The sequence below is a fragment of the Malania oleifera genome, chromosome 3 (genome assembly GCF_029873635.1).
Source record: "Malania oleifera isolate guangnan ecotype guangnan chromosome 3, ASM2987363v1, whole genome shotgun sequence".
Classification (NCBI taxonomy): Eukaryota; Viridiplantae; Streptophyta; class Magnoliopsida; order Santalales; family Ximeniaceae; genus Malania; species Malania oleifera.
In genome coordinates this window covers 29,165,617-29,178,939 of record NC_080419.1, presented here as the reverse complement: position 1 = coordinate 29,178,939, position 13,323 = coordinate 29,165,617, and the positions used below count along the sequence as shown (strand labels likewise).

Sequence of the window (13,323 nt, the reverse complement as noted above, 5' to 3'; positions counted from 1 at the left end):
GAAACTTAAGAAGTTTGTACCCATAGAAATAGGTGAAATTCTTAGATCTATGGGGAAATGAGTTTTGTGCGCCTTGGGCAGATGTCTCTGTGTTGGTCACAGTGGTGACATTTACCCAGTGGGGTATGGAATTGAAGGGAACCATGAATGTTGCTCATTGGACTTCATTGGAACCCAATTGCTCGTATGATATGTTCCAATGGGAATGAATGCAATTGGAGGCTACTATTGTGGAATTTACAGAAGTGCGTTGCGAGGTTTACATTTGTTGTCGCATCGATGACCCATATCAGAGGGCATTCGAATGTGTTTGCCAAAGGGAATTATAATAAGTTTTGCTAGAGGGCATTTAAGCCATGTCACCAGCGGACATGTGTCGTGGTAGCTAGAGGGTCTTTCATGTTTGTTGTTGTTCTGTAGGTTTATGCAGCACGATTGAGCCATAGGACCGCCTTTCAGATGAATGTTTGAGTCCGAGCCAAAGGGCAAAGATAGAACAGTAACCACAACGGACTATGGTTGAGATTGGTTTTGGGCAAAGATATCAGAATGGTAAGGTTGGTAACCATGACGAACTATGATTAAGATGGTCTTTATCAGAGGACAAGAGATTGTGAATCGTTGAGCTTTGATTTGGGTTTTGAGATTTGGATGTTTGAGGACTTGGAAGATTGGTTTTGATATTGAAGTTTGTCACTTGAGTTATGACCTAAGCTTGAGACTTGAGGACTCGAGGAAGTCCTCGTATTGATCCCATGGTTGGATTTGAGTTGGATGGTTAACTTTAGAATGGTGGTATTCAAGGTTGTGATAGTTATCTCATGAGGAATGGGGTTGTGTACCCTTGTTGAGATTGATTATTCGTGTTTTGGGAATTTCCTTTGGTGGGGATTCATCCTTAGAGTTGTGTTCGAGAGACTCCTTGGGTAGGGACTCGCCTTTGGAACGGTTTGCCTGCTTCGAGTTTGGTTGGCTTGCTGGACAAAGTAACCCCATGGTTTTGAGATCAGTTGGTTTGTAAAGAGACTCTAGGGTGTGGATACATCCTTAGAGTTGTGTCTTGTAAGAATCCTAGGTGGAGACTCACTTTGGAAGCAGTTTGTTGGTTTTGAACTTTGATGTTTACTCGGTTGGTTAAGTACCAAGTTTTCTGATGGTCGGACTGGGAGAACCTTCGAGATGGGACCTATTCTTGGATGGAACCTTTGGGATTGTATTGATCATCAAAAGATGGTTTCAATATAGAGGATCAGATTGGGTTATGATAGAACCTTTGATCAAACGAGATCTTGGGTTGGTTGCGTCTTGGGTTGAATTGAGATGAGTCTCACCTGGTATCAGATTGAGTTTGGCTTTTGGGAAGTGGTTTGCCTACATGAATCAATGGGCGAACACTCTTTGGAACTCTAGTAAGAGTTTGGTCTTGAGAGACAAGGTTGTAAATATAGATCCATATCAAGGATTGAGAGTTTGAGTTTTGTATATGTTAATCTTCAAAATTGTTGGTATGTTGGTTGGCAATTAGCATGCGTTGACTTGTGACCTTGGACATGAGACGTCTTGGGTAGGATCGAAGATCTGAGTGTGGTTCGGAGGAAGCTGCATTTGAGTTTGACTTTAAGCTTTGGTTTAAGACCTTGTGTTTAGAAATGTGTGTGCCACGAGCGACTTTGGATCGGAATGGGGTCAAGTCTATCGTGGGATCTGAGACAAGGGTGGCGACTCTATAGAGTTTCGGTTTGTGACTGGTTGAAGCCTCCAGTGTGGGGATTTAGAAAGTATTACTAAAACTTGGTTCGTGTATGTTTATCAACAAGGACATTGATAGACCTTGTGAAAATGTTAGGGTCTTAAAAATTCTACAATCCTAACACAGGGTTTTGGTATTTGATTATTGACTTGTAGGTATGGACAGTTAACCTAGATGCGGCTATACGGTTGTCACGGAGATGGTTTTGGCATGTCACTATCACATTGTGGTTGGTCCCGATACTTCTGATTGTGGTGCTTTCAAATCTAAGATGTATGATCATTAGATCCCCAGTGGTTACTAGTATGCAAACAAGAATATTTCAAAGAATGACTTTTGGGGTACACAAGGTGAGCATCCTACCTTGCCCTATATCCTGATGGGCACTAAGTGAGCAACCCTAATGAGCACTCAAGGGCAAGCGCTTGATATCCTCGAGGGGTGTCCTAGGCTTTCATGTGGGATTGAGAGCCCCATGGACGATCCATTTGGGAATGGGATCATGCGGGTCTCTCTAGTCCGGAGGTTTGGGTGTGCGTCCTTCTTAGCTGTTGGCTATACTATTGGGTTGTATCATCTAAAATCCCAATTATACTGAGGGAATGAGAGTTACCCTCACTACTAGTGAAATATGAGTTATTTCCCTTACCATTAGTGTCCGGGTCCTTAGAGATGACCTTAGTTTATTTAAAAGTTGTTCAGCTGCGAGACTTGATCACTGGGTTAGACATTTGAGTGTTTCCTTGGATAAGAACGAGTACAATTAGGCTGGACTTAGTGTAGTCTTGCCACTGCATGAGCGTGATTCCTTGATGCTTTAGGAGGATTATGGCAAGGGTGAATCCTTTTAGCCATTGAGAACTCCACGTCTATGACACTTAGCTTGTTGATGATTAAAGGAGTGCGGTTGGTTGATATGTTTTGCTTAGGTTCCCAAAGAGATCTTTGCTCTACCAAAACAAATTAGCAATTTTTTATTTAAAAAAAAAATCATTTGGTTCTTATAGTGTTATAAAAAAATAAGAGGGAAAATAAACAAACAGGATGTCTTTCTAATCTCACCTTCCTTTCAAAAAATAAATAAATAAAAATCTGTACAAAAATATCAAAGATTTGAAAGGATGTTGCTTGATAAAGCAAAAAGTAGGGCAACCTCATTGCCATTCTATTCCCAAAGTTGAGAACACTTCCACCCACTAGTAGATAAATGCAACCATGGTCAACACTTCAACCACCAGTACCTTCAACATCACCAGCATTATGACCCACCACTTCTTCCTTCATGATTTTAAATAGCAGCTTGCCAGTTACATAACAGCACCAAACATCGTTACATAACAGATTTTTAGTGTTCTAGCACTGTTACACACCACTATAGTGATGCAAGCAGGTGCAGCCACTAAGGACCCGAACCACTATGTAACAGCCGCTATGTTATAGGACTGCTGCATCCATTACAATACTGTTAGCCTTGGTGGCTACATGTTCTTTATTGTTATGTTTTGATGATAACAATCCATTAGTGGTTTTTGGTGAACTTATGCATATTAAGCCATGGTAAGTACAAACTCAAATGTAAAGATTAAGTAAAATCCTAATAGGTTAGACATCATCAAAAAGGGGAAGATTGTTAGCCTTGGTGGCTTCATTATCATATTTATTGTGTTTTGATGATATTAACCTATTTGTTGTTCCTAGTGAATTCCTATCTTTGCAGATCATGTTAAGTACAAGTACAAGTAACAAATACATGAAGTACTGGATCAAAGGCAAAGATTGGACCGAGTAGGCGTCAAGTAGGAAAGATCAAAAGGACACTTACTCGGAAGAACCCAAACACATCCAAAGGACGCTCAATGTAGAATTATATGTAATGGGGAGTGTTTGAGGTAGGAATCATTGTAACTCTTGCGGTTTTGTTTCATGCATGATTTCTGAGCAAGAGTTAAGCAAAATGCATATGCATACTAGGACACAAGAGTATATAGGATTTCACTAAGTCACAAACTCAATACTCATGGTTTTCAAAGATAAACAAATAGTTTGACAAAAATATCATATACTCAAATATGTTTTCATAAGGGACAAGTTTTCAACATCTTAGCATTGCAAACAAATGCTTGGTCCCGGTTGTGTCAAAATGAGTTTTATGTCCTAAAGACTCAAGAAAGTCAAGTATATTTTTATAAAGGGCATACTAGCATATAAGATATCAAAATAAGCTTTCAAATGCGTTTTCATACGCAAGATATCTTATGTTCAAATGAAACTTCATAAGGACAAGTTTTAAATCAGATTAGTGTTATAATCTTTTACAAACTTGGTCCTGATTAGATTTAAAACCTCAGTTATGCACCTCTCAAATTTCCTGAACACCCTTTAGTATTTAGTGCATAACTTTTGCTAGAAAACTCCAAAAAAGGGCGATCTTGGTGTCTATGGAAAGTTAAGAAAAAATCTCACAACTTTCATGTTGAAGACCTTCAGGGAAAAACAATCGACGGTTTCAAAAAACCGTTGTCGGTTTGGGACAGAAACAGAACACCAATGGGCAAAAAACAGCTAGTTTTCAATATGGCTTTTTAAATTAAATGCCCAATGGCCATAAAATGGCTAGTTCGCCCCTTTGCCTTTAAATACTAGTCCATAGACTTGATTAAACATGGTTTTGGTGATTTAACAAGTTCTTATAGAAAAACATCTCAAATACCAACCCTAAGCACTTTGCATTTTAGTTTTTCATATCAAGTGCTCAATTTCTCTCTTGCTCTCCAATCTGGTTTGATTCATTACTTGAGAGAATAGTGTGAGGAGGGTATTGTGTTTGATATCAACTCAATCAAGGAGCATTTCTTTGTATTCATCTTCTTGTTGTAAAGGCATTGGTTCCCATATTGAAGGTTCTTGGTGAACCGTTGTTGAAGGTTCTTGGTGGACCGAATTGCAATACTTCTTGGTGAACCTTGCGGCTCTTGGTGAGCATTGAGGGATTTGTTCCCGTGTTGTAAGGCTTTCTAGTCGGTGAAGGAGTTTGATAGTGGATTGTGGAATCCTTGAGTTGGTCTCAAGGCGTGGACGTAGGCTTGGTGCCAAATCACATTAAAACATCGGTGTTAAGCTTCTCAACCCTATACTCTTTATTTTGTATCTTGTGCCTAATTTACATTTGATATATTGCGATATAATTGCTTGTATCTTGTCAAGAATTTTATTTTGTAGAGAAAGCCCAAAATACGCGAAAGAGTCCATTCACCCCCCCCCCCCTAGACTCTACTCCTGAGTTGACAAATACCATTATATATATAAAAATAATAAAAAAATTATTTTCTACTTTTCCTTCCATTTTCTTTTGTAACCATGTTCACAATCCTTTTCAAGAGGCCCTCATGTAAAGAGGCCCTTGCATATAAGCATGTTAAGATTTATTTACAATCAACTTAGAGATATCAATAACTTAGACATCCTTCATCTGCCAATTGCTTATGAAGGAATGATTCTCAGGTCTTATGACAGGTCTATGCCTCACAAGGCATCCAAAGTGAAATTTCACCCCACTAGCGTGATTGGGGTTATTGTCTCATGGAATCGTCCATTCTGCAATATTTTGAATCAATGCTTGCTGCAGACATATCGAGAAACAATGTTGTGAGGAAGTCGAGGAGGAGAAGATTATAAGCAAGATGGCAATTATTTATGTTTTTGTAGTATTCACAAAAGATGCCTTAACTAATAGTTTTTATGTTTGTTGAGGCTTTGATATAAATTGTTGGCCACAACCTAAAAGCTTAAGCTTCTAGGTAAAGTCATATACTAACATGGTATCAAAGCCATGGTTGCCTTGACGTACTAGGTAGTCTTATTGCCTGCATTTAATGTAAGTCAAAAAATTACTGTGTTCCCAATATGGGGGTTATTCGTTGTGTGTTTTATCTCTCCATGAGCAATGGGTTGCATGAGCAGGGAAGTGTTGAGGCATGATATACACTGTTGGCCCACAACCTAAAAGCTTAAGCTTTTAGATAAAGTGGTTTTCTAACAATGTTAAACAAATGCTATTTTATTTTGGTCATATTAGTAACTTAGCATAATCTTTTTCTTTTTTTTTTTATATATATTTCTCAACTTTAGTCTTCTTTTCTTTTCTTTTCTAGTTTTTGTTTTGTTCAAATTATTAATGATAAGTTTTATGATGATAAACTTATAATGTTGTAATTTTATAGCCTAATTTATATATTATAGCTTGTTGGTCTAAATTTATTATATTTTTAATGCTTTAACTAATAAAATAATTAAACTTTTTAAATTTATAGTATGTTTTATATGCCTAATAGATTACTAGTGCATATCATATTACAAGCCAAATCTATTTTGTTCCATTAGTGTATTTTTAATAAATGATCCATTTCTATTAATGGTCACAAAATTGAAAAGAAATATATTTTTTATAAAGAGTATTTAAAAACAAATATTAAATTTATCATCCTTACTAAACATTGTTAGTACAATCATTTTAGGAGGAATATTGAAGAAAAGATAAATTTGATCATCAAGAAATTAGAAGCACTAATAGATTTTAATAACTTGGATATACTATGCACGTTGAAAGAGAGATTGAAGACATAATGAGTTAAAACTGCATAAAATAAGATGGAAAAGTGCTTCAAGTGTGTAATGTGATTGTAGAATACCCTAAAAATTAAAAGAAAAGTTCTATAAGATAGACTATAAGAGCAGCTATGTTATCTGGCAACTAGGAAACAACATATTAAAAAAATAAAAGTTTTTCAAAATGAGAATGCTGAGGTGAATGAACACATCGGCTATAAGTTATGCATAGTGTCACTGACATGTAGAATTCCCAGACTATGAGGAACCATCCTTGCCTTGATCTGCCTAAAGTGTAACGGAGTCACACCCATGCGGCATAGACGACAAGTCTTGTCCAACTATACTCATCCTCATCCATGGAACACTCTAATGTCCAACCCTGTGGTTAAGTCTCACGGCTTGAATGCCCTTGCCCCAACTAAGGTTGTCATTAAGAAACCATGATTTGAACAAGAAGGAAGTTACTCACATTCCACCAACTCTTAGGGCAACTACCATCCCTATAGCACAATCCTCATGTCAAAGTATCTATAGCTTATTACCCAAAAGATGGTGCCGAGGGAAGTGACACTAAACACTACTTGAGTAAGAAATATAAAGGATCAACATCCCTAGAGTCCATTTGAGTCAATGATGACACTATTTGAGTCAATGATGACACTACTCAAGAGTATAGCCAAGGGCCAACATGGGCGAACAACGCAACCTCCAAGTTGAGAGTGATGTGTGACTTTATCCTGAAATGAGTTGTCTATGGGGCTTCCAATCTCACATGAAAGCCCAGGATAGTAGGACACTCCTCGAGGATGTCAAGAGCCCACACTTGTACTCTCCTCAAGGAGCTCATTCCCTCAATAGGATATCGGGGCAAGTAAATTGCTCACCTGGTGTTCCACCAAGAGTAATGTCACCAAAGCATTCATGTTATTATACGAGTAACTAACCATGGATCCAATGATCATACATCTTAGCCCAAGAACACTAGCATAAAAGTTGTAGGATCCACCAGGACCACCACAATGTCACAACATTTAGAAATCCATTTGATGACATTTCCACAATCAAATCCAAGTTAACTAAAGTTCATTACATAACCCAAACGATGAGAACACTATAACTAACCTAGGTTGCCCAACAAGCCATTTGGCATGTTACAAAAATGTACGAACGTGTGATTAAGATGGTTTAGGCACTTACAATATAGTTTAAATAATGCACCAATGATGAGGAGTGATCTAGTTAATGCTAGTGGCAATTGAAGGGACAGGGGTAGACCTAGAATAACTCAAACTGAGACAATAAGGATTTGGCGTAGATTTTGTGGCACGGAGGAAGAGGATTCAGGTCGCTAATCCCACCTACTAGGACTTAAGGCATGGTAGTTGTTGGTGTTGTACTATATTTTGTTAGTAGGTTGAAATAAAGGATCCAATAAAGAGTAATAATCTTATTAAGAAAAAATCAAATCTATCAACATATACAAAGTGGCGCATGCTTGAAAAAATTCACAACCATTACACCTGTTTTCGTTCATGTCGAATTTGCTACTCCTACTATCAGCCACACACATTAAATTTACACTATGCTACTTGTGACCACTATTTAACAACCATGTAACAGTCATTATGGATTGTTATGTGCCATTAAAGGTTGTCACACTATTTGACCATGAATCATAGTTTTAAAAATCATTATGTAACAGCCATTAAGGAAACTACATAACAATATCAGTGGCTTCTAAGACTATTACGGGGCAACATCTCGAGGGTGCTCCAATTCAAAACCGTATTATGGTCAACTTCAATACCATAATGCCCACTACGAAACATTATGAGCCGTTACAGATTGCTACTAGCCAATTCAGTGCCAAACTAGCTATGAATGGGTAAAACTAGTTTTTGCCTCCTTCTTTAGCATTTTTCCCTTTCTTTTCCCTTAATTGAAGATTAAAAATTTAATCTTAAGTTGGTATGTTGGTGATTTTTTTATTAAAAAAATCATTTTCAAGTTTACTTTCCTTCATAGTTGAGTATGCATTTTTTCAATAACTACTATTAAAATAAGCCCAACTTTTTCTCTCACTTAATTTCATATGATAGTAGTCTAAGTTATTTCATTTTATTTTACTTTTTTTTTCTCTTTTTCTTACACCTAGTTTGGAGACTAAAATTGTATGCATTTTTGTTCTTGTTTAACATATGAACATCCTATATCTTATTTTTTGGATAACGAAAATTCCATCAAAGACTAAAAGATGCAAAAGATGGCATTCTACATTTTATATTTCTCTATATTTATGATTTCTTAGTTCGAATTTCATTTATAGTCAATAAAGTAGTGAAAAAATTAGCAAATGCATGCTTCTTCTCGCCAATAACAACTAGAGCAACCAACACAATATCTAATACTTGTAGTATATGTTAATTTAAATTGATTAAAATTTCCTAAAAATCATTTAAAGCATTAGTATAAGGATTCTAGGATCATAATATGTGAATTTATATGTTTTTAAGAAGTTTGCTAATGCAAAAAATGAATTCACAAACGCAGTGACCATTACCCATTACGTAACGTCACGACAGTGGCAACTGTTACACCATGACCATTACTATTACGTGGACCATTACTATTATTTAAAACCATGCTATAAACAACTAAAATGGGTTTCTAAGTTCTTTTGTTTTTCTTTGCATTTTTCCTATTTTCCTTTATTGAAGCTTAGAAACCCAAATTTAAGTTGGTTTATTTTAGTTAGCAATTTAAAAAAAAAAATTTACTTCTAGGTTTAATTTTTATTTGACATTTTGTATGTATTTTTGTTAATAACTAGCATTCAAATAAACTAAACTTTCCTTCTCATTAACATTACATATTTTCAAATTCTGAGTTCTTTAGTGTGTGTGTGTGTGTGTTTCTTATACAAGACAAAAAATGTGTTCTAATGCTATGCATTTTTGTTCTTGTTTTAAACATGAACATTCTATATTTTATTTTGTAGATAACAAAAGTTCCATTAAATACTAAAAAAGTACAAAACATGGGATTCAATATTATTTTTCTTTATATTTATGATTTCTTAGTTTAAACTTCACTTATAATCAATAACGCAGTGAAAAGTAGAAAATGCATGCTTCTTCTCAACAACGTGTTCCTTAGGGTATGTCTAGGCAATGTTCTAAAGGCATCTCATTTTACAACATATGCTTCAAGTTCAGACAATGTGGATGGGTATAGTCAACATATAATACAAATGAATTAATTCACTAGAAATTCGCAAATTAGACATATTATGCTCTACTTATATTCAAAAAAATATAGGAATGAGTATACTAGCGAAAGAACAATAATAATAAGCACATGTGGTCAAAATATTAAATACCTTTATCACAACACTATTTCCTGAAAAGACTGCAGCAAGCATTGGATTAAAAATATTGTGGAATGGATAGTTCCATGAGACAATGGCTCCAATCACACCAAGGGGATGAAATTCCACTTTGGATGTCTTGTGAAGCATTGACCTTCCAGAAGATCTGACAATTACATTTCAATAAGAAATTGGCAGATAAATGATGTCCAAGTCATTGATGTTTCTTAGTTGATTGTAAAAATGTTCATGTGCACATAGGGTCCTCTCTATGAGCATGCCATGTTATGGTAAGAATGTAATTTATATCTGAAAATTTTAAAGAATATCCAATGCTGATTAATTTCAAAAAATAACTACTCAATCAAGATGAAACACTTTTGGTATAATCAAGCGGGCTTAAATTATTTCCTTCATGTCCATTGTCCCTCACAGTGGATAGAGCAATAGGAAGAGTGTTTTAACTCTCTATAGATGGGAGGCTTGGACTCCTTTAGTTGGAGCATGAGCATGTTGGCCAATATCCTCGCCCAAGTAATACTCCATGTACAACCAATTGTCTGCTGCACATGCAGCTGTAAAAACGTTGATCATTTAAAATAGAAAACATAACTTTAGAACAGGAAGTAACTTTGGACTGAGGAATTTTTGGCTAAATCCCATTCTACCTCTTATCTTGCAATAGAAGCATCATTTTTAGAGTTGTACCAGAATTCGAGGATTAATCCCTTGATCAAAGGAGGTTGAAAGAGGGCTGCTCCCTCCCATTACCATACAATTATCATCCTATTAGCATCGGGGGAGTCCTCGCATGGGCTTGATATAGATGGGTGAGCACCAACTTGACCCAAAAGCTCAAGCCTATTAGGTCTTAGGCCCCAACCATGTATATAAGCACACATCCTCCACTCAATCTTTTCAACATAAACTCACAAGAGGAAGTCTCAACACATCCCAACTTGGGCAATAGCACCATACAAACAGAAAAAGCAAGCATACTGGTATATGAGTATATCAATCGCACAGATGATCATGCAAAATACAATCCAGTGCACAAAGATTGCGAAGGATACCGATACTCAGGCTTTAGCCACCGCTCGCCCTCTGAAAGAAGCCAAGTGATCTTTTCACAAGTTGTCATTATTTCTCCCAAAGAGGCATCAACCATTGTTTTTCCAGTATCACGAGAAGAAAGTCTTTGAAAGAAAGAAAAATAAAAGAAAATCAGGGCTCAAACTAATTCTTAAGCATGTATAAAACAAAACGAATATGATCCACAAATATAAAACAACAATTATATTCTCCGGGGCGGGGAGGGGGGGGGGGGGAGAGAGAGAGAGAGAGAGAATGCCTCATATACTTCTACAACCAAATTATGTTGTTAGAATATGTCTAAATGTTTTACAGTTCTAAATCAACAATTACAATTGGTCCCTTCAGCAGTGCAAACAATAGAATCCATACTCGCATATAAGCTCTTGATGTTCAATAATATACTTTAGAAGTATCCGCAAAAATTGACGCCTTTGCCTAAAGCTACTCTTTGCCCATATTTTTTGTGCCTTCCTTGCCTGTTCCACACGCTCCTTAACCTGACATATTTATCAAGTCAGATGAAAAAAAAAATGTGCACATAATACCCATGCATGGGAATTACAGGGATTATGAGATAATCATTGAATATTGGCTATCATCAACACTTCAAGAAAATGGTTCCAAGAAGGGCTAAGATCAACCAAGCAAGAAAATGCACAATGTTATATGAACAACTACATCTACTTTATCACTGCAGCAATGACTAATGGTGATCACTGAATGTCAGAAATGGAACTTGAATAACTCTGAAAACAGCAATTAACAACTTCAATAGAAAGAGCTAAAATCATACAAATTAGAGATGAAAAATTACGTAAACTAAAATACTAATAACATTAATAACAACAGGATACCTGAATAAAAACACTCACTCACTTAAAATTTAAAAAGATTTTGTAAAAGAGACTGAGAATAGCCACTGAAATTTGGTAACAAACAATTCAATCCCAAAAGCTAATGGACTGAATATATAGATCAAAATCATACAAAAATATTACAAATGGGCAAAATAAGAATGCCAAAGCGACTACTCATGTACTAGACAGGTGCTGAACCAGCAGTATAGAATCAACGCATGGTAACAGAAATCTTAGCCGCCAAGAATTGATTAAAATCAGAAGTGATTGTTAAAGGCATAAAAAACTTGGCAAAATAAATAGAAACTAACAGACTCAGCATCACCAACCTCAACAGGCTCCAAAGCTGGGAAAAATCCCATGTATTTCATTGTTGCAGGCTCGTAGCATTGGACTTTATCTGGTGTTCTTCCCCTTGAAGGTATCTGAATCAAATCCCCCAGTGAGAAGTAAGCAACTAATCATCAATCAATAACTCAGCACACACTCACACAAAGGATGCATGCACTGGAGCGCAAACATCATGGCGACAACACACTAAGCAGAATAACACTACATCAACTATCTTTATTATAATAATATAAAAAAAAAATAATGAAGACTACGGTCCACAGCGCTAGAAAAATCATTCGAAATATAATTTACCATTGAAATCGAGAATTTAATTTTAAAAAATCCGTTCATTTTCTTCTCAATTCTCTTCGCACAAAATAAATAGAAATGTAAGTGAGGCTCGTCCTGCCTTTTCCATTGTTTAGGTCAAAATTCAAATCTACTTATTTCTCTATAATGAGCGAGAGATTAATAATACGTAGATGGAGAAAACAAAAAAGCAGAAATGTTATAAGATTGTACAATCAGGTATATTCAAAATCAAAACAAGCAGCTTTCAAAAACTCACATAGATGAAGCTGTTCTCCTTGGTCTGATTCCCATCATCCACCACTACGATCATTCAAAACAGAGTAAAACCATTACCAAAATTAGGACGATGACACACGCACATTACGAGAGAGAGAGAGAGAGAGAGAGAGAGAGAGAGAGAGAGAGAGAGAGAGAGAGAGGAGTACTATCGGAAGTATCAACGTCGATGGAAGGCACATTGGGAGGAATCAGCATGAGCAGGAATCTGCATATCGCGAAAGCGAATCCGAGGACGAGCAGAGGCCACCAGAACGCCATTAGATTCGCAGCGCAAAAAGCAACGCAGAAGCTTCTCTAGGGTTTCGAAGGATCGCAGCTCATCCTGGGAGTCACTGGACTAGTGGAGTTCGCTTTGGGTTGCTTTCTGCTTTTGATTCTATGTTTTGGCGAGGGAAGGTGGTTTTCCGTTGTTTATTTTAGAGAACAGAGAGACCACTGACCAGAGTCTCCAACCCCGATGGCATTTTCTAAGGGGAGGATGTAAATTAGAACCAAAGACTAGGGGTATTTTCGGTACCAAATTTTCTAGTAGCCATCAATCGCCACACTCGGATTACGAACGGCACGGACCGACGTCAACTAATGAGCGCTGAGTCCGCTGACGCATTGCCGAAGGAATTGCTGCACAATCATTTGGCCGCTAAAAATGAAATTGCCTTTGTTCTCACTCTAAATTACTAAAAATGCCATCATCAACAAAAAATAAATTAAAAAAATCATAA

General features: G+C 36.5%; 1 protein-coding gene across 2 annotated transcripts in view; it reads right to left on the bottom strand.

The window, feature by feature from the left end:
• LOC131151039 (aldehyde dehydrogenase 22A1) overlaps window positions 1-13,055 on the bottom strand; it is a 41,348-nt gene extending 28,293 nt beyond the window's left edge. For both annotated transcript variants that reach the window (XM_058102211.1, XM_058102212.1), the window contains exons 1-6: window positions 12,748-13,055; window positions 12,579-12,622; window positions 12,007-12,102; window positions 11,190-11,317; window positions 10,799-10,921; window positions 9,738-9,891 (exon numbers count right to left, since the gene is read on the bottom strand). In XM_058102211.1, coding sequence (XP_057958194.1) covers window positions 9,738-9,891; window positions 10,799-10,921; window positions 11,190-11,317; window positions 12,007-12,102; window positions 12,579-12,622; window positions 12,748-12,859 — 657 coding nt within the window. In that variant the 5' untranslated portion in view covers window positions 12,860-13,055. The remainder of the gene's footprint in view (window positions 1-9,737; window positions 9,892-10,798; window positions 10,922-11,189; window positions 11,318-12,006; window positions 12,103-12,578; window positions 12,623-12,747) is intronic.
• Between the last annotated feature and the right edge of the window lie 268 nt (window positions 13,056-13,323).